Raw genomic sequence first — 26549 nt, forward strand, 5'->3', positions numbered from 1 at the left:
TCTAGGTTGTTTCTTTAGAGTTCGATAAAATTAACAACTAAGGAAGAATATTTAACTTCTCTCATTGACTTCCCAAACCACAGCTATAACAATGAGACAGATATTTCACCGGATGTATAAATGTGAAGCATCCACTTGGCGTTTCCACTCATATTTGGTAGTGAGAGGAAGCCCATTGGCCGGCAGTGGGAGAAGATGGATTTTGACTGACATTCTGCTACATTTATCATCGATTAAACATTTGATCTCAATACAGTTTTCTGTTTCCAAAACTAGAATATGTTATGAACAGAGTGGGCTAAGAAAACTTTACCCTTTGCCAAAGTTTAAAACATAGCGTTATTTACGAGTGCACTTCACAGAGGCATTTCCATAACGGAAATATGCAGATATATGCTATAACGGGCCAATGGGATCTCGCTAGCTTGTGCTTGGTCCTGCCCATATCCTTTCTAGTTCTGCCCACTATGACTCATTTGTACCCATTGGAAACTACATTGATTTAGTTATAACAAATCATCGGCCTGGTCTGTTTAGTCTCTTCGCAAGCATTCCCTGAAGACTCGCGATGTTGCAGCTCTGGATTTAGAAACTTTGTGAACAAACTGTGCACCCACATGGATTAACTCTTAAATTGGGTTAAATCAAGGTTTCCGTTGACGTGACGCCTATCCATAAGAAGTTTTAAATCAAGGTTTATCTATTAATCTTGTTGCACCAAATTTTTAAATCCTTCCTCTAATCTAAGTTTAGTTTTCACTTTAAACCTATATTAAATTAAACCATGTTGGCGCAACCCAACCTCAGTGATGACAACAGGGAAATGCAGATGTAGGCATGTCTGACAGGTAATCTGTCTTGAAGCCTTGCCTGTGTTTGAGAAAGTTGATTTCCCGGTAAACTTCGTAGAAAGTTGATTTACCTAAATTAACTTGCCCAGGTTTAATGACGTAGAAAGTTGATTTATTTAAATTAACTTGCCCATGTTTAATGATGACATTCTATAATAGAAGCGGACCATAAATTTGAAGAATATCTGGTAAAGTTGTGTATAACTTCGTAGCCAACCCTGTGGCCACGGAGCGCCTGTGCCCTGCACAGTGGGCATTGTAGTTTGAATCCACGAGCCAATCAGTAGCCGCGCAGTGCTTATTCAGCAGGCTTTCCCATTCTTGTCCAATGAGATTACAGACGCCTTGTTTGCCTTGCTTTTTGAATTCGGATTGAGGGAGTTGACAGATTTATCCACGCGCAAATATATATATTTACTTTTTAGAGACGGCAATAACCTACAGATAGTTAAGTGTCAATTTAGTTAGCCAGCCGCTAGCTAGCTAGCTGAACTGGTCGACTAGCCAGTTTACCACTCACCTGCGATTATTTGTTGTTAATTCCGAAGGTTTATGTAAGTCTTAACATTTGTTTATTTTCCAGCAACCATGTTTATTATGTACTGTAGTCAGTTAACTAACTAAATTCGTTAGTGTGCAAGCTAACGTTAGTTAGTGTTTTATTGAATTAGTTGACGTTAGTAACAACACGTCGTATAGGGTAATGTACAGTCGCTAACGTTTAGCCAGTCTGGTTCGGTTTTGATAGAACAACCAGTTAGCTAGTCTGACGAGGGTTTTCACTGTACGTTAGTGCAGTCATAAATACACTTGCATTTGTGTTGTTTTGCTAGTTAACGTTACATAGTTAATCAGATGTTGCTAACTGGGGTCTGTTACGTTAACGTTGTTACGTCATGTTTGTAAAATAGTTTTCTGGAAATGTTTCTTTTAAATGCAACATTGGTTTTCAATGGCATGACAATTTTGTCGTTAGAACTGAAATTCTATAAAGATGTGTGATATAACATATGGTGTAAGTTGTATATACACCTGAAATTAAGTCATTTTGACAGAAATAGCTATGTTTATCAACTTGACCAATCCATATTTTAGTATTTGGCTATCAAAAACATTTCTATGAATGGAGAACGTCCAACTTCCTTTTTAGTAATATATATGTTTTTTCTTTCTGGCTGAACTTGGAGAGAGAACTTATTTTACTTTACCATAAGATTAATGGCAGTATTCTGAGACCATAAGCCATTTTTTATTTTTGTATTCTTTTGATGTGTAGGGGGGGGTCATCATCAAAGTTATTCTTTGAAGTATTTGGTTGTCTGTATGTGCAGAATGTTACCTTTCCCAAATCCCTGACTTGTCTACCATGTCTCAGTTTGGCACCCCTTTAAGCCCAGTGTTTCCTTTTTTCAACACTCCCAAAACTACCTCAATACAAACATCAAAATGAAAATAGACAGTCTGGGAGAATTGAAAATTCCAAAAACAATGAATTTAGCAGTATTGATTTTGTAATTGCTACATTTAGCATAATAATTGTTCATGGCAAAATACACTGAATTGAAGAAAATTTGCTTTAAAATGGCAAAATTCTCACGGTTCCAAGGCAGAATATGTACTGTAGAATCACATCAAATTAGCTTTAAAACTGCAAAATTTTCTTTCAGCTCCACAGCAAAATGTGTAGAATTGCAGGAAATTAACTTTAAACTGCAAACATTCCTCCAAGCTCCATTGAGAAAATGTTGAATTGCATCTTTAAGCCAACTTCCTGCAACATTTTTCTTCGCCTCCAAGATGGGGGGCCTTGCCGACCATTCCCATCTTACCTAGAAAATCCCTGAATAAATCCTTGCCAACCAGTGTGGTCTCAGACGAGTTTGTAACATTTCAGAGGCTACTAGTACAACAATGTAGCCTAGCGGTTAAGAGGTTGGGCCTGTAATCAAAAGGTTGCTAGTTTGAATCCCCGAGCTGGCTAGGTAAGAACATCTGTCTGTGCACGTGAGCAAGGCACTTAACCCTAATTGCGCCTATAAGTCGCTCTGAATAAGACAGTCTGGTAAATTACTAAACATATATATATATATAAAATACAGGATGCAATTTTAGAGACATTGTATTTTTGCAACCGTGGGTCTCACAGGGTTAAAGGGGAATGACTAAATGTTATGACTTCATATTTATCTCCAGCACCACCTCAACATACAGTTGAAGTCGGAAGTTTACATACACCTTAGACAGATACATTTAAACTCATTTTTTAAAAAAAATATTATTTAATGTTTTTTGTGTTTTGTTTTTTTACAATTCCTGACATTTAGTCCTAGTAAAAAATGACCTGTCTTAGGTCAGTTAGGATCACCAGTTTATTTTAAGAATGTGAAATGTCAGAATAATAGTAGAGAGTGATTTATTTCAGCTTTTATTTCTTTCATCACATTCCCAGTGGGTCAGAAGTTTACATACACTCAATTAGTATTTGGTAGCATTGTCTTTAAATTCTTTAACCTGGTTGTGGAAGGCTACCCGAAATGTTGTCCTTTAGCGATTTTGCCACAACTTTGGAAGTATGCTTGGGGTCATTGTCCATTTGCGACCAAGCTTTAACTTCCTGACTGATGTCTTGATGTTGCTGCAAAATATCCACCAAATTTTCCTACATCATGATGCCATCTATTTTATGAAGTGCACTAGTCCCTCCTGCAGCAAAGCACCCCCACACCATGATGCTGCCATCCCCGTGCTTCATGTTTGTGGTGGTGTTCTTCAGCTTGCAAGCCTCCCTTTTTCCTCCAAACATAACAATGGTCATTATGGCCAAACAGTTATATTTTTGTTTCATCAGACCAGAGGACATTTCTCCAAAAAGTACGATCTTTGTCCCCATGTGCAGTTGCAAACAGTAGTCTGGCTTTTTTATGGCAGCTTTGAAGCAGTGGCTTCTTCTTTGCTGAGCGGCCTTTCAGGTTATGTCGATATAGGACTTGTTTTACTGTGGATATAGATACTTTTGTATCTGTTTCCTCCAGCATCTTCACAAGGTCCTTTGCTGCTGTTCTGGGTTTTATTTTTACTTTTCGCACTAAAGTACGTTCATCTCTAGGAGACAGAACACATCTCCTTCCTGAGCGGTATGATGGCTGCGTGGTCCCATGGTGTTTATACTTGCGTACTATTGTTGTTTGTACAGATGAATGTGGTACCTTCAGACATTTGGAAATTGCTCCCAAGGATGAACCAAACTTGTGGAGGTCTACAATTTTTTTCTGAGGTCTTGGCTGATTTCTTTAGATTTTTTTCCATGATGTCAAGGCACTGAGTTTGAAGGTAGGCCTTGAAATACATCCACAGGTACACCTCCAATTGACTCAAATGATGTCAATTAGCATATCAGAAGCTTCTAAAGCCATGACACAATTTTCTGGAATTTTCCAATCTGTAAAAAGGCACAGTCAACTTAGTGTATGTAAACTTCTGACCCACTGGAATTGTGATACAGTGAGTTAGTTATAAGTGAAAAAAATCTGTCTAAACAATTGTTGGAAAAAATACTTGTCATGCACAAAGTAGATGTCCTAAACGACTTGACAAAACTATAGTTTGTTAACAAGAAATTTGTGGAGTGGTTGAAAACAAGTTTTAATGACTCCAACCTAAGTGTATGTAAACTTCCGACTTCAACTGTATGTGAAAATTGGCTGTTTCTGTTTTGTAGTAAAAAATGTATTTCCAATGACCTCATAAACCAATTAGTAGGCAATGCCTACTCATAATTGGTTAAAATCACAATACACACTTTTTTACTACAAATCCTAGAAATGTGCCATTTTCACATGTTAATGTTGCGGTGGTGCTGGAAATGGTGAATATAAAGTTGAGCATTTTTTGAATTTCCCTTTTTTAAGGACGTGGAAAATGACTGTACCTGTATAGCAGGGTGTGTCCAACGTTGGACAGTATGCCCGTAATCAGAAGAAGGTTCTAATTAGAAGGTCCTTGAATGCATCACTGAGCTTTGCCCAATAAATAATCAAATCCAATTGTTAGACACTACCACTCCGTGTTTTCGCTATATTCGTTGCCACCACTCCAAAATATATAATAAATATTAAAAAAAACACTTAAACAACTAAAACCAGATATAAATTGTAGAAAAGATAATGGAGTTTTTTGTTTTAATAAAATAATATTTGAAGTCTAGCAATCACTAAAATATAACTAGACAGTCGAGGCAAATCTCCCCCATTTGACTTTATGTTTGGGTCACTCAGATAGCAAAAGAACACTGCATAAGCCATGGCAAAATGTGTAGAATTGCAGGATTTTAGCTTTAAAACAGCAAAAGGTTTCTGAGGCCAAGAGGACAGGCTCAAATTTTGGTTAGAGACTGCGGCATTGGCCATGCCCCCCCCCCCCCCCCCCCCGCCCCCGCTAACTTTGTCACCACTGAAGTAAAAACATTTTTTTATATAAATCATAGGGGAAATGCTAAACATGAATGTCAATGTTTGGTCACACATGCTTCATTCTACTTCTCGTCTGCGATAGCATGGTGCCCATATTGCAAGGCTGATTAGCTAAAACAGACAGGTGTACGCTCAAAGCAAACATACCACATGGAATTCATGTTTGGAATTTATTTGGGAGGAAGGTGGTTGCATCTAAGCGACATTTACCACAATCTACTAATTACAACCATCTACCAATTACGGATATACATTCAATCGTGGTTTAAGTATCACCAGGCAGAGGCACATATTGGCATATAACTTGCAAGGTGGGAAGCCAATATGTTATAAGACCCAAATTCCACTTGGGTATAAAATGGGCTACACACATTTTTATTTTCATCATTTCTATTCCAAGTGGTTTGGCATTTGACACCTCACTCTCTCCTCAAGCTCTGACTTTACTAACTTTTGATTGTTTAGACAGGATTGTGCCACCACCCGTGTCACACTTCCATGGCTGACAGCAGCATAGTTACTTTGGGGATGGCTCGGAGCCTGCTGGTGGACTCCTCTGTGTATGACTCCAGGATGGCTGAGACTACTAAGGATGTATTCCTGGGTTTGGGCTCTGAAGACATGGAAGGCAAGAGTTTCACCCTTTTCTCAATCAGTGTGATATTAACTGCTTTTTACCTGAGGCTGTCACTCAAAACAGGAAGGATTTCGTTTTATGATTGCTTTCACATTACCTTTGAGATTCACTGTGCCCTTGGTCCTCTATTCCCTTGTAGAGATGCTACCTCGGGTCGAAACCAGAGTTGTTCTTGTAGGAGAAGCTGGAAAAAATGGAGCACTTGTCAAAGCACTGCAGGTACCATGCCCTAATGGTTTGAGCCCAGTTGTATGGGCTGTCATTGTGGAAGCATCATTGCATTATGATTTGTTGCGTGTGATTGTTTTCATTTTGTTTTTTAATAATGAGTACAGTGAGTATACAAAACATTAGGAACACCTGCTCTTTCCTTGACATACACTGACCAGGTGAATCCAGTTGAGAGCTATGATTCCTTATTGATGCCACCAATTAAATCAGTGTAGATGAAGGGGAGGAGACAGGTTAACTTTGTCTGTGAATGTGAAGCTACGGTACAGGGCTCAACTGTAGGAATAAAACGGGTTCACTCTTGAGCGACTGAGAAGCTTTTCGATCTGAAGGCTTCTTTAAATGATCTATTTTGTGTTCCAATCTGTAGTAGTGGCACATTCGCTGACAGCTTAATCAGAGGGGGAAGTCTGCTGAGTGATTTGACAAAGTTGACCTGCTGCTTTCAACTTTATTAATTTAGCAGAACTTTCCCCCCCAGATAGCGTTTGACATTTGTTTGAAGTTCTTGCCTTCTGGGTTGTAATGACACAGGCCTGTTGTTCAGAGAATTTGTCAGTTTGGTGTCGCCAGCTTGAGGTCAATGCTTCATTTTACAGACCGTCAGAATAATGGAAGTCCCAGTGGTTAAGATTAGAGGAAGAGAACCGGGTGCTGAGACTGGAGAGAAATTGATAAAATCTATAGTCAATATGGTAGGTCTTTTTTCGGGCTTGGATTGTGTTGCATGCTTTAATCCATCAAGGGGGGTCTCTTTGCATGGGCAATCTCAAGGTGATTGGTGTGTAGCTGCAGCAGTGTCCTCACAATTACTGGTAAATGTCACAGATTTATACTGTTAACACCTGGTGTCCAAGCTTAGATGTCTCTAACAAAATGATCTAACACGTTCACACTGTTTATTCCTCTAATGCTTTGTCTTCTGATGTATGGTGCCAATAATTCTGTGGGGATTATGTATTTTATGAATACGGTTTACAGGTATCATACATAATTTCTCTCTTCAGCTCAATGATCTCTGATTTATATAGGCTGTGTTTTTGATTCAATTTCTGCTCGACTGAATTTAGTGAGTTAAATCGAATCAAAATAACACACTCAGAGTGGGCACTGGAAATTGTTTCATGCGGCATTGAGCAATGTCATGGTGAGCATCGGTCTGTCTCTCTGCAAATTAATGAACGGCTTTCAAGTACCTGAACTTCAATGTTTACCGTTTGCTCTAAACTCACCTACTTTAAATGTATCACTCATATTGCAATATAATATCATGATTATCAAATTACTCCTTTGATATGAAAGGGCTGCTTGTGTGTCCCTACTCACATTAACAGCAACCTTTTTTAATCCACAGGATATCAACGTGCCTTGCATAAAGACCGACAATGTCAAAGAGTTTGGAGATGGAGAAAACACAGAGTTTGAGACGGTGTTCGTGCTCAAAGACTTTGCCTCTCCTGACTACATCTATCTTTACAAACATGACAACCGGATCGTGGGCCCCCCGGTTGTTCTCCACTGTGCGACACGAGAGGAGGTAAGGACAGGAGCAAATCACTCCTGAAATATACTCACTCACTCTGGGATGGCACTCGCAGTGCTCGGCTGTGGATCACTCCTCGCCGGTTCAAGATATGAGGTTTTGACTGTTATGGTGCAATTTAGCATCTGCCTGCAATGGGAGATGAAGTAAAACATGGCAGAAAAGGTGTGCTTTCAAGTTTAAATAGATTTATATGATGGGTTTTGATTGTTCCCGTGAACCCTGAGAAATGCATCACTGTTGTCTGAGTCTAAGCAGAGCACCTGCTCAACTCAGTCAGATTACTGGGGAAGAGGAAAACACCCTTGGCCACAGATCACTGCAAACCTCACCAGTCACCTCTCCAAGATGAACGTAGATCTATGAAGGAATGCATCACAGCTCTAAAAACGGAAAATATCTCTGCATCTATCCCCTTATCTACAGAGCCTGGTAACTTGGAGATCAACAGAACACACACATACTTATAAATGCAGTGGCCTTTCATACAGCTTTGCTACTGACCAGTAAAGAACCCCCCCCCCCCAAAAAAAAGAAAAAAAATATGTACTTGATAAAAGCAGTGGAGGAAATGATGCATGAGCAATGTTACCAATATCCAATATTTATAAGAACCTTATTGTTTGTTGTTTCCCACAGCCCCTGCCGTTTTCCTCTCGTCCTCTATACTCTACCACCATGCTCAACTTGTCGCTGTGTTTCACCGGTTTCCGCAATAAAGAGGAAGTTGTAAGTGGAATGGGTTCAAGTTGATTGTCATTATTTGTAGCACTACCAAGTACCAACATGTCGGTTTTGTTTGCTTTTTAATGCTAAGAGATGTGTGTTGGTGCCAAATGTCACTCACTGCCTTTAACCCCTGCAGAAAAACCTGGTGAATCTGGTGCATCACATGGGAGGCACCATTCGGAAGGACTTCAGCACTAAAGTCACCCATCTCATTGCATACTCCACTCATGGCGAGAAATACAAGGTTTGTAAAACACCCCTAACCTTTCCTCCCGTCTGGAAGAGCTCATGTATAGACCTAATCCATGTGATTTATTTTCTTCCCCACATGACATTTCATTTGCTGACTGAAGTTTTTGTTTTATTGATTCTCAGTGGTTCTGTTCGCTTTTCTCCACCCCATCTTTTTCTGAGTTGAAAGCTCAACTTGTTTAGATGTTTTGCTCCAGCACTTTAAACAGGAAAGTAGCCTAGCTCTCTTAACAGACATACTGAGACATTTTACATTGGAAAGTGAGTACTTAATAGAGTACAAGAATGAGATCCGTTTCAATACACATGCCTTTTTTCATCCCTGGCTTTTGAAGGAGCTTTTTACTTCTTGCAGTACCTGGCACACAGCCTACAGCTGTTGTAAAAGAGGGCCAAACACCTCAATCCTCTTTTTTAAAGAGTAGTTTCTGTACCATACTGGGCATAAGAGGCTGCTGAGGGGCTGGAACAGAGAAAATAGAATGACATCAAACTCATGGAAACTATGTGTTTGATATATTTGATACCATTCAACTCATTCCTCTCCAGCCGTTACCACAAGCCATACACAAGCCCCCCAATTATCCTGTGGTACCTGGGTATATTGTATTGCCGGCAGTGCACACAAGGGCCTCTTTCTTTCCTGACGTAAAAAAACTAAATAATGCACAAACAAATGTATGCAGCATGGATCTTGATCCAGGAGGGGATTGTCTCTGCTTTAACCAAGAAGCTGGATCTTGCAAGTTAGCCACTTAGTTCGCAAACCAAATGCATAGCTGGAGCCCTGATCTGAAGATCACTTTCTAAGATGTGCCAAATAAATTGACTTCTAGTTATAAACAGTTGCACCCACCCACCGAGCTTTAGGGAGCCCCCACAAAAAATAGTACAGTCTTTATTTCATAATACCCCAGTATGTGGTATATACTAGAGGTTTACCGATTATGATTGTTTTCAACGCCGATACCGATTATTGGAGGACCAAAAAAAAGCCGATACCGATTATTGGAGGACCAAAAAAAAGCCGATACCGATTAATCAGACTTTTTTATTTTTTAATGACAATTACAACAATACTGAATGAACACTTATTTTAACTTAATATAATACATCAATAAAATCAAGTGCTGTTTGAATGAATGCTTACAAGCCTGCTGATGCCTACCATCGCTCAGTCAGACTGCTCTATCAAATCATAGACTTAGTTATAACATAATAACACACAGAAATACGAGCCTTAGGTCATTAATATGGTCAAATCCGGAAACTATAATCTCGAAAACAAAACGTTTATACTTTCAGTGAAATACGGAACCGTTTGGTATTTTATCTAACGGATGGCATCCCTAAGTGTGACAGGGTAGCCTAGTGGTTAGAGCGTTGGACTAGTAACCGGAAGGTTGCAAGTTCAAACCCCCGAGCTGACAAGGTACAAATCTGTCGTTTTGCCCCTGAACAGGTAGTTAACCCACTGTTCCTAGGCCGTCATTGAAAATAAGAATTTGTTCTTAACTGACTTGCCTAGTTAAATAAAGGTAAAAATAAAATAAAAAAGTCTAAATATTGCTGTTACATTGCACAACCTTCAATGTTATGTCATAATTACGTAAAATTCTGGCAAATTAGTTCGCAATGAGTCAGGCGGCCCAAACGGTCTGACTGACCGAGAGACTGAAAAACAGCTTCTATCTCAAGGCCATCAGACTGTTAAACAGCCACCACTAACACTGAGTGGCTGCTGCCAACACACTGACACTGACTCAACTCCAGCCACTTTAATAATGGGAATTGATGGGAAATGATGTAAATATATCACTAGCCACTTTAAACAATGCTACCTTATATAATGTTACTTACCCTACATTATTAATCTCATATGCATACGTATATACTGTACTCTATATCATCGACTGTATCCTTATGTAATACATGTATCACTAGCCACTTTAAACTATGCCACTTTGTTTACATACTCATCTCATTTGTACATACAGTAGATGGTATCGAGTACAGTATCTTGCCTTTGCTGCTCTGTACCATCACTCATTCATATATCCTTATGTACATATTCTTTATCCCCTTACACTGTGTACAAGACAGTAGTTTTGGAATTGTTAGTTAGATTACTTGTTATTACTGCATTGTCGGAACTAGAAGCACAAGCATTTTGCTACACTCGCATTAACATCTGCTAACCATGAGTATGTGACAAATAAAATTTGATTTGATTTGATACCCTGACTCTGCGTGCAATGAACGCAAGAGAAGTGACACAATTTCACCTGGGTAATATTGCCTGCTAACCTTTCTTTTTAGCTAAATATGCGCGTTTAAAAAATATTTACTTCTGTGTATTGATTTTAACAAAGGCATTGATGTTCATGGTTAGGTACACGTTGGAGCAACAACCGTCCTTTTTCGCAAATGTGCACCGCATCGATTATATGCAACGCAGGACACGCTAGATAAACTAGTAATATCATCAACCATGTGTAGTAATAACTAGTGTTTATGATTGATTGTTTTTTATAAGATAAGTTTAATGCTAGCTAGCAACTTACCTTTGCTTCCTACTGCATTCGCGTAACAGGCGGGCTCCTCGTGAGGCAGGTGGTTAGAGCGTTGGACTAGTTAACTGTAAGGTTGCAAGATTGAATCCCTGAGCTGACAAGGTAAAAATCTGTCGTTCTGCCCCTGAACACGGCAGTTAACCCACAGTTCCTAGGCCGTCATTGAAAATAAGAATGTGTTCTTAACTGACTTGCCTCGTTAAATAAAGTTGTAAATAATAAAAATTGCCGTCCAAAAATACCAATTTCCGATTGTTATGAAAACTTGAAATCGGCCCTAATTAATCGACCATTCCGACTAATCGGTATACCTCTAGTATATACGGTATACCTCCTAATATGACATACCTCTCTGTGTCTAGCTTGCTGTGTGTATGGGAACACCCATCCTCACCCCAACTTGGATCCATAAGGCCTGGGAGCATAGAGAGGATGTGTAAGTATCTCCTCACGCTACAGACAATGGCCAAAGCCAACTGCATGCCCAGTCTTCATTGTGGTCTTCACGTTCATGTCTGTACATCAATGTATACTATTATGTACATGTATGAGGGCTGACAACCACCTGTTCTTACAGTAGTTTCCATGCTGGAGATGAAGAGTTCCGCACCGAATTCAAAGTTCCCCCCTTTCAAGACTGTGTGCTGAGCTTCCTGGGCTTCTCAGATGAAGAGAAGACCAACATGGAGGAAAGGACAATCAAACATGGTATTAGCCTAGAGGTCTTACATTTTCAGTATTTATTTATTTTTATTTTCCTTCATATGTTATATCTAGGCTTTACAAAAGCTACTCTGCAAGCACATTATCCTCCCTTTATTATGGAGTACTTTTGGAGTTTCTAAAACTTTGTTTCTCCAAGGTGGCAGCCACCTGGAGGTTGGTGATCAGAAGTGCACTCACATGGTGGTGGAGGAAAACGCTGTCAAGGAGCTGCCATTCGTACCATCAAAGAGACTGTATGTTGTCAAGCAGGAGGTGAGCACTTCAATGTAGTAGGTGTCAGCTTACATCACCGTACTGGTGGTAGGCAGACAAACATGAAACATTTCCCAGGTCAACAGTATGTCTGACTGAAGCATAACACCTCAAATTCATGTGCCTCAAATTCATGAATTTTCTAATACATTGGCATTGTCAAGTCTGGGAAAATGAGCCTTGTTGTTTTCTTCTAAGGATTATGTCAAATACGTATTTCTATTTAATGTATTTGGCTGTATTGATTGATAAACTCTTGCCTCACTTGGATGATCAATATTTAATTTTCCTTTCGACTAGACAAGTCATTTGAGCAGAGATAGTGAGCACTGGTGTTCCCCACCTTGTATCAATACTATTTTTCTTTGCTTGTTCAAGTGGTTCTGGGGAACGATACAGATGGATGCCCGAGCCGGAGAGTCCATGTACTTCTATCAGAAGGTAAGTTCTGTCTGTCAGTCAATCTGATTCATCCTCCCAATGCCCCTACACAAACCTCTAAACAGTGGAATGGACACTGCTAAGATTCTATAAACTGTGTCGCGCACATCCTCTTGATTATCCCTCTTTGGAGGGAGTGAAGTGAGTTTGGGAAATAAAATACAAAAACATTTCACATACAAACTTTATGTCCAAATCAAAAAAGCTCCCCCAATAATAGGATGATCCCTGTGATAGAATGTTTATTTTGATTGGCAATGCTCTGCATTTTTCATGTCCATGTCTAGATTGTAAGAGAAAGCGTTCTTGGAAAGCATGTTAACGTTTTAATCAAATGTATATAAATCTGAGTATTCACAATAATCGTAGTATTGTGCGCTTGCAAACCAGTGGAGGCTGCTGAGGGGAGAACGGCACATAATAATGGCCCGAACGGAGCAAATGGAATTGCATCAAACACCTGGAAACCATGTATTTGATACCGTGCCACTGATTTGACACTTATAAGTGTAATTGCTTTGCATGTGCAAACAGATGATAAACTAGGTGAAATTATGGCTTCACAAATCTCATCACAATTTTGAACCTCTCCCCTGCAGAGCTTAATCGAGCATCTGACCAAAATACGTGAGATTTTAGTTCTGTTTTATCAGAGATGACTTCCACCACAGTACCATCCTTTTTCTTTTTACAGACATTTTTCTCCATACACCCTCATCTGACATGCCCATGTTTCTCCTACTCTCAGATGGACAGTCCTGTGCTGAAGAAGGCTGTGTCCCTGCTGTCCCTCAACACACCCAACAGTAACCGGAAGAGGAGGCGTCTGCGGGAAACCCTGGCCCAGCTCACCAAGGAGACTGAGATCTCCCCCTTCCCTCCACCCCGCAAGAGGCCTTCTGCCGAACACTCCATGTCCATGGGCTCTCTGCTGGACATCTCCAACACCCCCGAGACCTGCAAGGCCTTGGCAGGTGAGAGAGGAGCCACGGTCACTCATCAGCCACACACGTCATCTCACAGGGCTGGTAACACTGGGTGTTAGTTAGCCTGTCAACGGTGGTTAATAAGCGCCTCTGACCTCGTTAAAAATTAATGCAGGCAAAAACAGACAGGGATTATAGCATCATTAGTGTCTCATGTCAGCTGAAATCAGAGCCTTGTCATAGACTGCTTGTTGCAGGGGGAGGCAGGAAGAACCAGCACTCTCTGCTATTCTGTTTGAACTCCCCCCAAAGAGACTGAACACCCTGTCTTTCAGAGCACAGTGTAGAGAGCAGCAGGCGTAGGAGGTGCTGTGCTGAGGCCAACAGGCAGAGGAGGATGAGTGCCAGGGAGATGAGTAAGGGGACAAAGAGTGGCCCTTCCACTGCACTAGCACTACCACCCCTCAGCAGGAAGCAGAGACCCCAGAGGCCCCCATGGGCCCTCAGGACAGGGAGTGCGTCCTCAGCCAGCCCAGTCCCCAGCCACAGAGCCTGGGGAGGGTTCGTGGAGGGACTCGTCACAGGAGTCAGTCTGTCTCAGCGAATGCCAGGAGATGAAGGGTCACTCAGTTGAACTGTCACTGTGGGGAAATCCGATTTGGTATGATATTAGAAATTATATAAGAACTGTCTAGATGATCAAAGTGGTGCAAGAATAGTAGGTTGAGCCTTAAAGCCTGGAGAGTTGACTGGAGAGTTGAGGATGAAATTATATGAAGGAATGGGATTATATGAAATACATTTAGTTGCATTCTGGAACTATTCTCACTAGCTAAGATAAAAGCCCCAAGTCTTCTGCAGAGTAGCGTTCACTTTGCATGTCAGAATCTCAATTTTCTAAACTCTGAGACACCCAGGAAGTCAAAATAAGTTCAGAAGTTGTGGGTAGTCAAAAGAAAACATGTTTTTTTCCCCACTGTCTCAATCAATATTCACCTCTTGACGATCCCTGGCTCTCTTCCAGAACATTCCCGGCCCTTGAAGAGCTCTACACCTGCTGTCCTGAAGCAGTCGGCTAGATGGCAGGTCTCCAAGGAGTTGTACCAGACAGAGAGCAACTATGTGGATATTCTCACCACAGTCTTGCAGGTTTGTCGCTGCTGCTGTGGATGTTGGGCTCACTTAGCACCACCGGGGCTGCTAAGGTCCTAATCAGGCTGTCCCACTGGTGCCTGAGTCCAGTGACCAGTGGGGGAGAAAATTAATAGGATTGTGCGCATCAGGACTGTCAGCCAGCCAGGCTCCCACTCACACTGCAGAGCTCTCTGCTGTTCATCGACCCAAACCTCAGGCCTGTCCTTGTCTCATCGCTCCTATTCTCACATCTCCCTCCTCTGCTCGCTACAGCATTACTATGATACCAGTAGAATGGTGTTCAGCAAACCTCACTACCATATTTCCTGATCGGTGTAGTGTACTCTACTTTTGCACGTACATCACCTTGTTCTCTTTCACCCTGACCCATGCCCACTCACCCCCACTCGTAAGCAGTCACCAGTAGTGTCCTCTCTCTGTACCATGCCCACTGCACCATGCCAGCCCAGGAGACAGATGGCCGGCTTCACATTGGATGGTCTTTAACACTGACTGCTGACCCCATGTCCACTGCCCTCCTGAAGTCAGCCCATGAACTGGCCTGCCAAGAAGTGGGCTTGAATACCAATTATCCCATTATGATTCACACATGTTGGGTGCTTGTTAAAATGTATTTTTATTAGAAGGTAATTCCAGGCCATTTTGAGCCTTTTGATTATACTTTTTACAGGAAAGCTGAATAGAGCTTTGCTAGATCAGGACTTTTTAATGGGAATCATTTCTTGTTGTTTATTAGGGGGCCTACTTTCACTGTTTGTGAGTTTTCTATGTCTTTGATAAGATGATGGGGAGGCAGGGTGATCTTTTTATAATTAATACTTACCTGCACTCTAAAATGATTTGACTTTCTACTTTTACAAACATTCTCATAGAACTATTCAGTCTGAAATAGTGAGTACCGTATGTATTGGGGATGTATGTATTGATTAAGGGAATAGTGGGCTAAGTCTGAGTCTCACCTGAAACGTCTGTTCCTTTTAGCTGTTCAAAGTCCCCCTGGAAAAGGAAGGCCAAGTTGGTGGACCCATTTTGGCTCCGGAAGAAATCAAGACCATCTTTGGCAGCATCCCAGAGATCTTCGATGTACACACCAGGATAAAGGTGGGCACTTCTCTCCTTGAAATATCCCAAGATGACCCGAACAAGAGTTTAATCTGCAGTGAAGTCACCTAAATGTCCTCTGTGTCTCTCTGCTTATTGGGTTGATTTGACAGGCCGATCTGGAGGAGCTGGTCATGGACTGGTCTGAGGACAAGAGTGTCGGGGACATCATTCTCAAATACGTGAGTATAGCAGGCCTTTGTTCTGAATGTTGTATTGAGCCATTTTGGACATTCTCACTCAGTTCCTTTCTCTGTCTGTCAGTCTAAAGACCTGGTGAAGGCTTACCCGCCATTCGTCAACTTCTTTGAGATGAGCAAGGAGACCATAGTGAGGTGTGAGAAGCAGAAGCCAAGGTTCCATGCTTTCCTCAAGGTATGTGACCTCTGAGACGATGTACATTTGTGTATACATCCACGTGAGTGTAGGTTTAGAAGTTCGCATGAGGCATATGCGAAAGGTCATTCATTGCTTGTCTCTATGTACAGTCAACTTGAAGAAAATGTCTCTGTCTGTGTTGTGGATGTGAGTGATTGCCTGTGTGTGTGTAAGTAAGCCGCAACATGTCTGTCAGGTCTCCTCCTGCTTTAACAGCAATGTTTTTGTTTTTTTCTTGCCTCCAGATCAATCAGGCGAAGCCCGAGTGTGGACGACAGACGCTGGTGGAGCTGCTGATTCGCCCTGTGCAGAGACTGCCTAGCGTCGCCCTTCTCCTCAACGGTAGACTACACCGCACACACACAAACACACTTGATAGCCAAATCTTGAGCAACATGGTACATATGTGGCATGATAGAAGTACTAACTTTATGCATTCTCCTCACCTGCATATGAAGAGAGCGCTTGATTTCCGACTAAAATGTCACAGGAAATAGTGATAGATGCTCCTCTCCTTTATCCACAGTTGTGTTCTAAATCTGTCGGTCATATCAGTTGTTTGCCCTTGGCTTTTTTCACTGTTCTATCAATTATATATGTCAATGTTCATTGACCCATCTATCTTGCAGATATTAAGAAACACACTGCCTGTAACAACCCTGACAAAATCACTTTGGAGAAGGCAATCGAATCACTCAAGGAAGTTATGACGTGAGTCAACTGTGCACCACCGGCCATGCATGAAGCATTTTGTTGTAATTAAGTTAAAGCCTCATCCATTAGCCATGCATTTACATAAAGTGATTGTAGCATCAGTTGTCTAACGGAATTTACTTGACCCCCCCCCCCCCCAGTCACATAAACGAGGACAAGAGGAAAATAGAGGGACAGAAGCAGATCTTTGATGTCGTCTATGAAGTTGACGGCTGCCCTGTAAGTTGTTTGTGCATTTCTTCACTGGGATGTGGCACGCTTTGTTGAGCCGCTAATCCGTTAATGGCTGTCCATAACGGCTAAGCCTCTCCCATAATGGCGTTAATGGCTGTCCATAACGGCTAAGCCTCTCCCATAATGGCGTTAATGGCTGTCCATAACGGCTAAGCCTCTCCCATAATGGCGTTAATGGCTGTCCATAACGGCCAAGCCTCTCCCATAATGGCGTTAATGGCTGTCCATAGCGGCTAAGCCTCTCCCATAATGGCGTTAATGGCTCTCCTCAGCACCATAACGGCTAAGCCTCTCCCATAATGGCGTTAATGGCTGTCCTCAGCAACATAACGACATGGCCTCTCCCTATGCGTTAATGGCTGTCCTCCAGCACCATAACGGCTAAGCCTCTCCCATAATGGCGTTAATGGCTGTCCTCAGCAACATAACGACAAGGCCTCTCCCTATGCGTTAATGGCTGTCCATAACGGCTAAGCCTCTCCCATAATGGCGTTAATGGCTGTCCTCAGCAACATAACGACAAGGCCTCTCCCTATGCATTAATGGCTGTTCTCCAGCACCATAACAGCTAAGCCTCTCCCATAATGGCGTTAATGGCTCTCCTCAGCACCATAACGGCTAAGCCTCTCCCATAATGGCGTTAATGGCTGTCCTCAGCAACATAACGACAAGGCCTCTCCCTATGCGTTAATGGCTGTTCTCCAGCACCATAACAGCTAAGCCTCCCCCATAATGGCGTTAATGGCTCTCCTCAGCACCATAACGGCTAAGCCTCTCCCATAATGGCGTTAATGGCTGTCCTCAGCAACATAACGGCCAGGCCTCTCCCTATGCGTTAATAGCTGTCCTCCAGCACCATAACGGCTAGGCCTCTCCCTATGCGTTAATGGCTGTCCTCCAGCACCATAACGGCTAGGCCTCTCCCATGATGGCGTTAATGGCTCTCCTCAGCACCATAACGGCCAGGCCTCTCCCTATGCGTTAATGGCTCTCCTCAGCACCATAACGGCCAGGCCTCTCCCTATGCGTTAATGGCTCTCCTCAGCACCATAACGGCTAAGCCTCTCCCATAATGGCGTTAATGGCTGTCCTCAGCAACATAACGGCCAGGCCTCTCCCTATGCGTTAATGGCTGTCCTCCAGCACCATAACGGCCAGGCCTCTCCCTATGCGTTAATAGCTGTTCTCCAGCACCATAATGGCTAGGCCTCTCCCATAACGGCATTCATGGCTGTCCTCAGCAACATAACGGCCAGGCCTCTCCCTACGTGTTCACCCTGATATCCCTATTTATTTCAGCTAATTTCCACAGGATGCATTTTTTTGTACTGTTCACTCCGCATTTATAGCTTGTAATTTATGGATTATTGTGCTGGAGTTAACTTGATAATGTGTGTGTGGAGAGAATTTGTGTAGAGCTGTGTGTATGTGTGAACCAAACTACTTTTCTGTGTGCCGAAGTCCTCTTTTCAGGTGATAATAGTGGAGATGAGTTGGGACTAGAGTGAGTGAATTAGTATACCGTTGGCTCTGGGCTGTGAGTATAGCTCTATTTATCTTGATTTGGATAAGCAGAGCATCCAAATGAATAAACATAGTTTGATGATAGGGTTTTAAAGGAATAATGGGACTGGAAATGGAAATTCCTCCATCAGCCGTGCAGTGAAATGACCAATCTGTGGAGTTAGACCCATTAATACCAAATATGCCGCTTTAAATGAGGCCTGTGATTGAATCATGAAGCTCTCTCTGGTGACCGTGTTTGTTTGTTTATTCACAAATGGTTGCTGGATGTCTCTTTGGTTGTGTGATATTCATCCCGTCTTCTCGCTCACTCTCTCTCTCCTCCTCAGGCCAACCTGCTCTCGTCCCACCGCAGCCTGGTCCACAGGGTGGAGACCATCGCCCTGGGAGACAAACCCTGTGACCGAGGCGAGCACGTCACACTCTTTCTCTTCAATGACTGTCTTGAGGTAACGCCAACATCAATGAAGTAATACCAACATTGAAGACCTGCTTATCTGACACTCCAGCCAGGCTCAATGATATGCTGAATATTTGAACCCTGGTCAACATTTCACCGTATTGACTAGTGATGGCCCAGACATGGCTTTAGATGTTAGAACTTTACAATACACCCAAAATGCCCTCCAAGTTAATGCCATTGCTCATTTGAGAAAATCTTGCCCGTCCTCTATTCCCCCCCACATTATGAAATCTTTGGGACTTGAAATGCTAAGAAAATGCAAATTCAGTAGCAAAGAGCCCCACTGGCTGATTATTTATGGGTGTGCAATCTATCGTTGCTGACACAGCTTCTTATCTGGCTCCTAATTAGTGAAGTGTTGCATTAGAATGGGGGTTAGCAATCAAACCCAGAATGGGTGTGGGCGAGGCGGCCTGATTCAGGAGTGTCAGAGCAGCCTGGTAATGAGCATGGGGAGAGCAGGGGCTGCACTCTTCAATTATTCATTGATTAGCTCCTCTGTATTCAGATCTCCCCTACCCCCAATAGATATCACAATGCCTTCATGGGACAGACCCAACCCCTGGCTCAGCCCCCACACAGGCCAGTTAAACACATGCTAATGACTTGGACCGTTTACCTTTTATAAAAGGCCCTATCGATTTGTCACAGCTTAACCACATACATACATACATACATACTCCACTTCACTTCACTTCACTTCACTTCACTGGAGAGAGAGTTTTTAGGTAGGGATGGAGGCTTCCATACTTCAACTGTGTCTGTATTCGCAGATTGCCCGGAAGAGACATAAGGTGATCAGCACATTCAGGAGTCCTCTGGGCCAGACGCGACCTGCAGCCCAACTCAAACACATCACCCTCATGCCTCTGTCCCAGATCAGGAGGGTCCTGGACCTGCAGGATACAGAGGGTGAGTGAGCCCCAGCCCCTGGCATGTTCTCTACCTACCTATCAAAACCTATAAATTCAAATGATGTTAGTGACATACACAGTTTACAACAGGGATTAAAGGTGTGAAGAAATGCTTTGTGCTAGCTCCCTCAATGCAGTACATCAGACAGTAATAATAAAAGTCAAGTCAAAAATGAGAGGTTGTAAACATAGTAATAATGGACTGTATTACACTGTGTTTAGAAATATAAAGTAGGTAGTGTCTTGGTCACGCTGTGGAATACATATATAATAGAACAGCAGAGTTGTGTGTGAGTTCTGAGTGCGTGTGTTTGTGTAAGGATTGGATGTGTGGGTAGGGAGTGCAAATAATCGAAGGTGCCGATAATGAGGTGGAAATAGTCTCTAAGGTGCAGATCTGTAGGGAGACGGCTAGGGTTAGCTGTTCAGCAGTCTGATGGCCTGCTTACCTACCTGTTTAACATCCATTACTAAGAAACATGACCACTCCTTGTTTGTGCTTCTTTTGGGTCGATACACATTCCCTGAGCAGGTATATTGCTCCTTTCTGTTTTCCCTGTATCTGGAAATGTTATTCATAAGCATACTGGATAGCCTAATATTTGGAGTCAACACTGACTGAAATGGCAGCCCAGACATAATCAAGCAAACATCTCTCCTCTCTCCCACTAGCAGTGACTCCGCTTGTTTGGCCTTGTAATGGAGCTGCTAGGTTTAATTTCACTGTCAATATGTACTATAATTACAACCAGTGTATGTTGATACACCAGAGATGGCTCTCTATGCATCTTAAAGAGAAATGGGATGCATGTTTTACCTAGACTATTGACAATTTTGAGTGGTCCAAACCTCGCTCATTTCTCCTTTTCTCTCTCTTAGATTGCCGTAATGCCTTTGCCCTGGTGGTGCACCCGCCCACGGAACAGGAGAATCTTCTCTTCAGCTTCCAGCTGACCACTGAGGATACGGTGAAGTCAACCTGGCTGAAGATGCTCTGTCGCCACGTAGCCAACACCATCTGTAAGGCTGACGCGGTGAGAGAGGCAGAGTGAGACAGTGGTCCACTGAGCTGCTATAGGATCGTTGGGTTGGAGGGCTCCTCCTGAGAACACATGTTGCAACACAAGTTGCCTGTCTATCTGCTCCTCTCATTAACACAGCCAGACAGGCTGAAGCGACCAAGGCATCCCTCACTGGTCTGGTGTCCTCATGCAGAACATGGTGTATGGACTCTTTAGAGGTTGATGAGGACACAAATCCAATTATTTTGGCCAGTTTTAGTACACTTACATATCACGTTGCGTGAGTGGCCTTTTTGGTCATTTCAATCCTATTAGATTGTCCTCTGTGGTTAAACTGGAAGACAGATTAATGTAATTAGAAGTGGAATTGTACTAGAACTAACACTAAAGACATAGATGGGTTGTTTTATCTCTCCACAGGTCTTTTCACTGATGTAGTATTAGAGCTTGAATGAGGAAGCTAACTAGTAATTGGCTGCCCGGAGACAGACGTGTATTTCCCATCATAATTAAAAACAGGCGTAATAAGCTTCGGAGGTGAGCCCAGCCAGTCCCAGCTGTCAGGAGTGAACTGTCCACTAGGTGGCGATGTAAACCTCTACTACAGGCTGGCCTTGCTATCTTAATTGATTCACTGGCTCTCTCCGCACCCTGAATACCAACCAGTGAGCTCCAGCTGCATGTAAAAACAGACAACAGTTTCTCACTCTATGCATTTTGACAGCGAAGCAGAATGGTCTGAAAATGTATTTATACTTTCTATTTCTATTTTAAACAGGAAGATCTAATTCAGTGCACTGAGCCTGACTCTGTCCAAGTGAGCACAAAGGATATGGACAGCACGCTGAGTAAAGCCTCTAGAGTCATCAAGAAAACTTCAAAGAAGGTAAAATGGGCTCTGAATTAGCCCATCTCTCTCCTGTATTCCACACAAGCACATGTTGGATATTGGACAAGCTGACTGTTAAACAGAGCTATTTTCAAAATCAAATCATATTTTATTAGTCACATGTGCCGAATACAACCGGTGTAGACCATACAGTGAAATGCTTACTTAAGAGCCCCTAACTGACAGTGCAGTTTAAAAAAAAAATACAGATAAGAATAAGAGATTAAAGTAACAAGTAATTAAAGCAGTAAAAAAAAATATATATATATATATACAGTGGGGTGCCGGTACAGAGTCAATGTGTGGGGGCACCGGTCAGTTGAGGTAGTATGTACATGTAGGTAGAGTTAATTAAAGTGACTATGCATAGAGTGGGGGGGGGGGGGGGGGGAGTAGTACAGAAGTCTTGTGGCTTGGGGGTAGAAGCTGTTTAGAAGCCTCTTGGACCTCGAATTGGTGCTCTGGTACAGCTTGCCATGTGGTAGCAGAGAGATGACTAGGGTGGCTGGAGTCTTAGACAATTTTTAGGGCCTTCCTCTGACACCGCCTGGTATAGAGGTCCTGGATGGCAGGAAGCTTGGCCTCAGTGATGTACTGGGCCGTTCACACTACCTTCTGTAGTGCCTTGCTGTCGGAGGCCAAGCAGTTGCCATACCAGGCAGTGATGCAACCAGTACCAGGCAGTGATGCTCTCTATGGTGCAGCTGTAGAACCTATTAAGGATCTGAGGAACCATGCCAAATATTTTCAGTCTCCTGAGATGGAATAGGTTTTGTCGTGCCCTCTTCACGACTGTCATGGTGTGCTTGGACCATGTTAGTTTGCTGGTGATGTGGGCACCAAGGAACCTGACGCTCTCAACCTGCTCCACTGCAGCCCCGTCAATGAGTGTTTGTGACTGTTTAACCCCCAGGTAACGAGAGCATTTTCCTTCACCAAAACACCCAAACGGGTAATCCAGAGAGCCTTCATGGCCAACAGCACCTCCGACGACAAGAGCCCTGGCCCCAGCTCAGAGAACATGATCCATGTTGGAAGCAGTGCCACCCTGTCAGTAAGTTCATCCATCCATCCACCCACCCACCCGTCTACTTCAAAGGTCCAGGCCTTGAACAAGGTTTGTCTAATCAAGTCGAGGCTAAAGGGGCATAGTGCAAGATAAAAGAGCAATGGCAGAAGAATCTTGAGTCATTTTAGGATTTTGAGATGGGTACTCTAATTGCACCATGTACCCTGTTTTTCTCAGAAAATCAATTTGCAGCGCTCTCCAAAGCATAGTCCTGAAAGGGTTGCGTAATTAGGTGATTGTTGACATCTAATGGTGAAATTGTTCTGCCAGTGCAAGCCATATTCTTTTTGAATATGCTTCAGTTTCAGTTTTTCAATTAATGATGACACATGACTGTTTTGAACTTTTCTCTTTTTTTTATTCAGTTTAGCTATTTATTTCCAGTTCTTCTAACTGCGTCAGTATTGATGACAGGCTTTATTTTATCTCAGTCTTTTTCTGACCTTTTCTGTACTTCCTTTTATTAGAGTGGAAAAGATGAGTCATACAATACTAAATATTTGAAGTAAGGTACTGCACTCACTTTGCTATTAAAAAGGGATTTTAAGTGCAACTTGATGCAGTAGTGTGACATGCAGAGTCTGACCTATGAGTTGACAGGGTCTCTCCCATCGTCTGTGACTCTCTCCCCCATGCTTTGCTCTGTGACTGTAGATGGCCCGCTCCACCTCAACATTCAACCTCAGTGGTTCTACAGCTGCTGCTGTGGTGCAGCGCTCTAACTCCCTGGACCACCCACCCTGTCCCCGCCTCCGTGTTCCCGTCTGTATTCATACCCCAGACCCAACCCCTAATCCAACCTGCCCTGAGGAGACCCCACTTAAGCCCCAACCCACCCCCACCAGGCCCCCTTACTCTGCCGGCCCCCCTACCTGGAGGGTCCCGTCCAAAGGGAGGCTTCCCCCTGGGGCCTGCAGGGACCTGCTGGTCCCCTCCTCTGACCCCCACAAGGCAGACTGCTTGAGGCCCCGCAAAGAGACCCTCCTATAGGCGGCTGACTGACGTGAGCATCACCATGCTGGGTTTAATACCCCTTTTAACTCACTGGGATAGGTGGTGGCTCTCTCACTGACTAACTCCTCATTCCTGGGCTGTGGTGGCTCTCTCTCTCCGGCTCTCTGTGGGCTCTCTCCTCTTGTCTCTTATCTGCTGCACACCTCACTCACTCAGCTCCACTAACATCAGCTTGCAGCGCCGGGCAGATGCTCACTTTTAGCTTTTACATAAGCCTTCTCAATCCATTTTGGAATAGGGAGGAGAGTCTTTTAGTAGTGGATTATTTGGTTATGATCTATGGCTTCTAAAACAAATGTGTTGTGGTGACAGTGATTTAAATTTTTCTCCCACTAATTAAATAAATCCAACATTGTGTGCAGCATTATGCTTTAGTGTTTGGATGGACATTCCAGGCCTTTTGACAATCTGTCACTGGGCATTTGTGAAACAGTGGCTTCATGTGTGTCCTGACAATCTTGTTCTGTATGTCCTCGCTGTGCCACTGCTATTGATCCTACGTCCTCAAATTTAAACCGTAATGTCACCTCAAATCTCATTAACCTGACTGGGCCCTGTCAAAGTGAGAATGTGTTATGGTGGTTATAGCAACAAGCAAACGGTGAGAAGGTGCTGGTGCATAAATTGGGTTGCTTTTCAGGCTGGCCTTTACTCTCACTCTGGCTTTAGCCGGCCACAGCTTTACTGAAGGAGGATACATGATACATGACGCACACCTGTTTACGCTCCTACGTTCGTTAACACTCCGGTCTCCATAGGGTAGACTCTTAATGAGGGTGAAATATGTATGCATTTTAACCAGCCAGACCTTGTGGTTCCCCATAAATCACCCTGCTTTTATGCAGCAGCACCTTTCATGTTGGCCTCCCCAAGTTGCCCCGGTAACATATAATCAAGGTTCTTTTTCAATAGATCTGATTCATCCACAGTAATGAGCAGCACAGGGACAGAGAGAGGAAACTACGTCTTTACAACACGGCAAAATGTTGAATGGTTTTGGAAGTTGGGGGGAGTATAGTAATATTGTATTGGCATCACTCGCTCGATTAGTTCAATGCCAACATTTGGCTAGGAAGGCACACTGGCACTGGGGAAAGCTGAATGTAAAAGTAATTAAATGAGACTTCCATATAAAACGACCTTGTATCCTTCACAATGCACTTCCCACGAGATTGCTTTTGCGGACCACATGACAATCCATCTTTGTGCCGTGGCTTTTAAAGGTCCACCAGGAGTCCCAGCGTGTACATGTGATCAGAAAGCCCTCATGTTGAATGACTTAAGTGCTCACTTGAGCATTTGCTCATCTCTAACCCTTCAGTGTAACTCATTGTCCTTAAACTAACACTCGAGGGGTCGTTTCTGTTTTGGAACCCAATCAATTTCCTAATTTAATTAATGTCCCTGTCCTGTTCTGTTCCCTCCAGGCGATGCACTCTCCCTCCATGGTCAACCTGCCGTCCATGTTTGAGAGGAAGTACCACACGTTCAGTCGCTCCACATCCCACCTGTTCTGATTGACTCTTCGAGGAGAGAAACACGGCAAGCTGTTCTGCACGGTGCACCACTCACTGTAATTCAATTAGCTCACCTCTCGGCAATGTTACTGCAGATTGGCACATCCTGTAATTGTTTAATGAACGCAAGTTCATTCAGATAATGTCTGACTTGGAAAATGAAAGATGAATACTCTTGTATTTAGTGTTTACTTACAATGTTACAAGTTGACCTCATGTCTTAGACAGTTGGGAACATTTGATTAACATGTATAGGTACGATATTTACTGACATTTTCTGTATTTTTGTCGTGGAGGAGGGATATAATTCAATGAATGATAAGCCAATAAACGTGTTACTTAGTTTTTTGGGGAACACGCCTGTTGGCTTCACTTACTATAGTTTCCAGCTTTTATAAAGCTCTTGAAATGTTTTTACTTTTTGATGATATAAATGATCAGGATTAGGGGAACAGAAGCTACTGTTTGCTGTTTTGTAAGTGATTGTTTTATGTTGTAAAGTGGGTATGTTTTTCAGGAGGGTCTAAGGGGATGATGTTGCATTACACTACATTTATTTTCCAGAATCATTTTATAAATAGTCTATATACAAATCCTCTTTCTCTTGCTATTTATGTGTACATTTGCCTCCCTTTTGTCTATCATTATCTATAATTGTTCTGATTTTACCTCTTGTCATAATTGTCTTCCATTATGTGTATTCCATACACTTACACATGATCCAACGTTAAGCTTATTTCTGGTGGGTTATTCAGTTATAGGATGTTGTTCACGACTTCTCTTACCAACACATGATGAATGGAAAAAATTAATAATTATCTCCCATTCATCTGTATTGAATAGTGACTATTATTATGCAAAGTCACTATTATGGTTTGTAATTGAATTGTTTTACTCAATTTTAATAAAAATGCCCTATATTGAA

General features: G+C 42.6%; 1 protein-coding gene across 6 annotated transcripts; it reads left to right on the forward strand.

Moving 5' to 3' along the window:
• The first annotated feature begins 1153 nt into the window (after positions 1-1153).
• On the forward strand, positions 1154-26549 carry LOC110521587 (protein ECT2). Of its 6 annotated transcripts, none has more exons than XM_036968962.1 (26): positions 1154-1405; positions 5786-5948; positions 6097-6176; positions 6788-6883; positions 7543-7725; positions 8371-8460; positions 8597-8704; positions 11648-11721; positions 11866-11993; positions 12148-12263; positions 12642-12704; positions 13453-13678; positions 14655-14779; positions 15767-15886; positions 16000-16068; positions 16151-16261; positions 16510-16606; positions 16894-16975; positions 17119-17197; positions 19066-19185; positions 19973-20111; positions 20993-21147; positions 21914-22021; positions 22938-23078; positions 23748-24096; positions 25535-26549. In XM_036968962.1, the coding sequence occupies exons 2-25, from the start codon at positions 5819-5821 to the stop codon at positions 24081-24083; spliced, it is 2976 nt and encodes a 991-aa protein (XP_036824857.1). In that variant the 5' UTR covers positions 1154-1405; positions 5786-5818; the 3' UTR covers positions 24084-24096; positions 25535-26549. The 6 variants fall into 6 exon arrangements, with proteins under 6 accessions (XP_036824857.1, XP_036824861.1, XP_036824856.1 ...); XM_036968961.1 differs by having other exon boundaries at positions 1155-1405; positions 5790-5948; positions 11863-11993; XM_036968960.1 differs by having other exon boundaries at positions 1156-1405; positions 11863-11993.

The sequence above is a fragment of the Oncorhynchus mykiss genome, chromosome 30 (assembly GCF_013265735.2).
Source record: "Oncorhynchus mykiss isolate Arlee chromosome 30, USDA_OmykA_1.1, whole genome shotgun sequence".
Classification (NCBI taxonomy): Eukaryota; Metazoa; Chordata; class Actinopteri; order Salmoniformes; family Salmonidae; genus Oncorhynchus; species Oncorhynchus mykiss.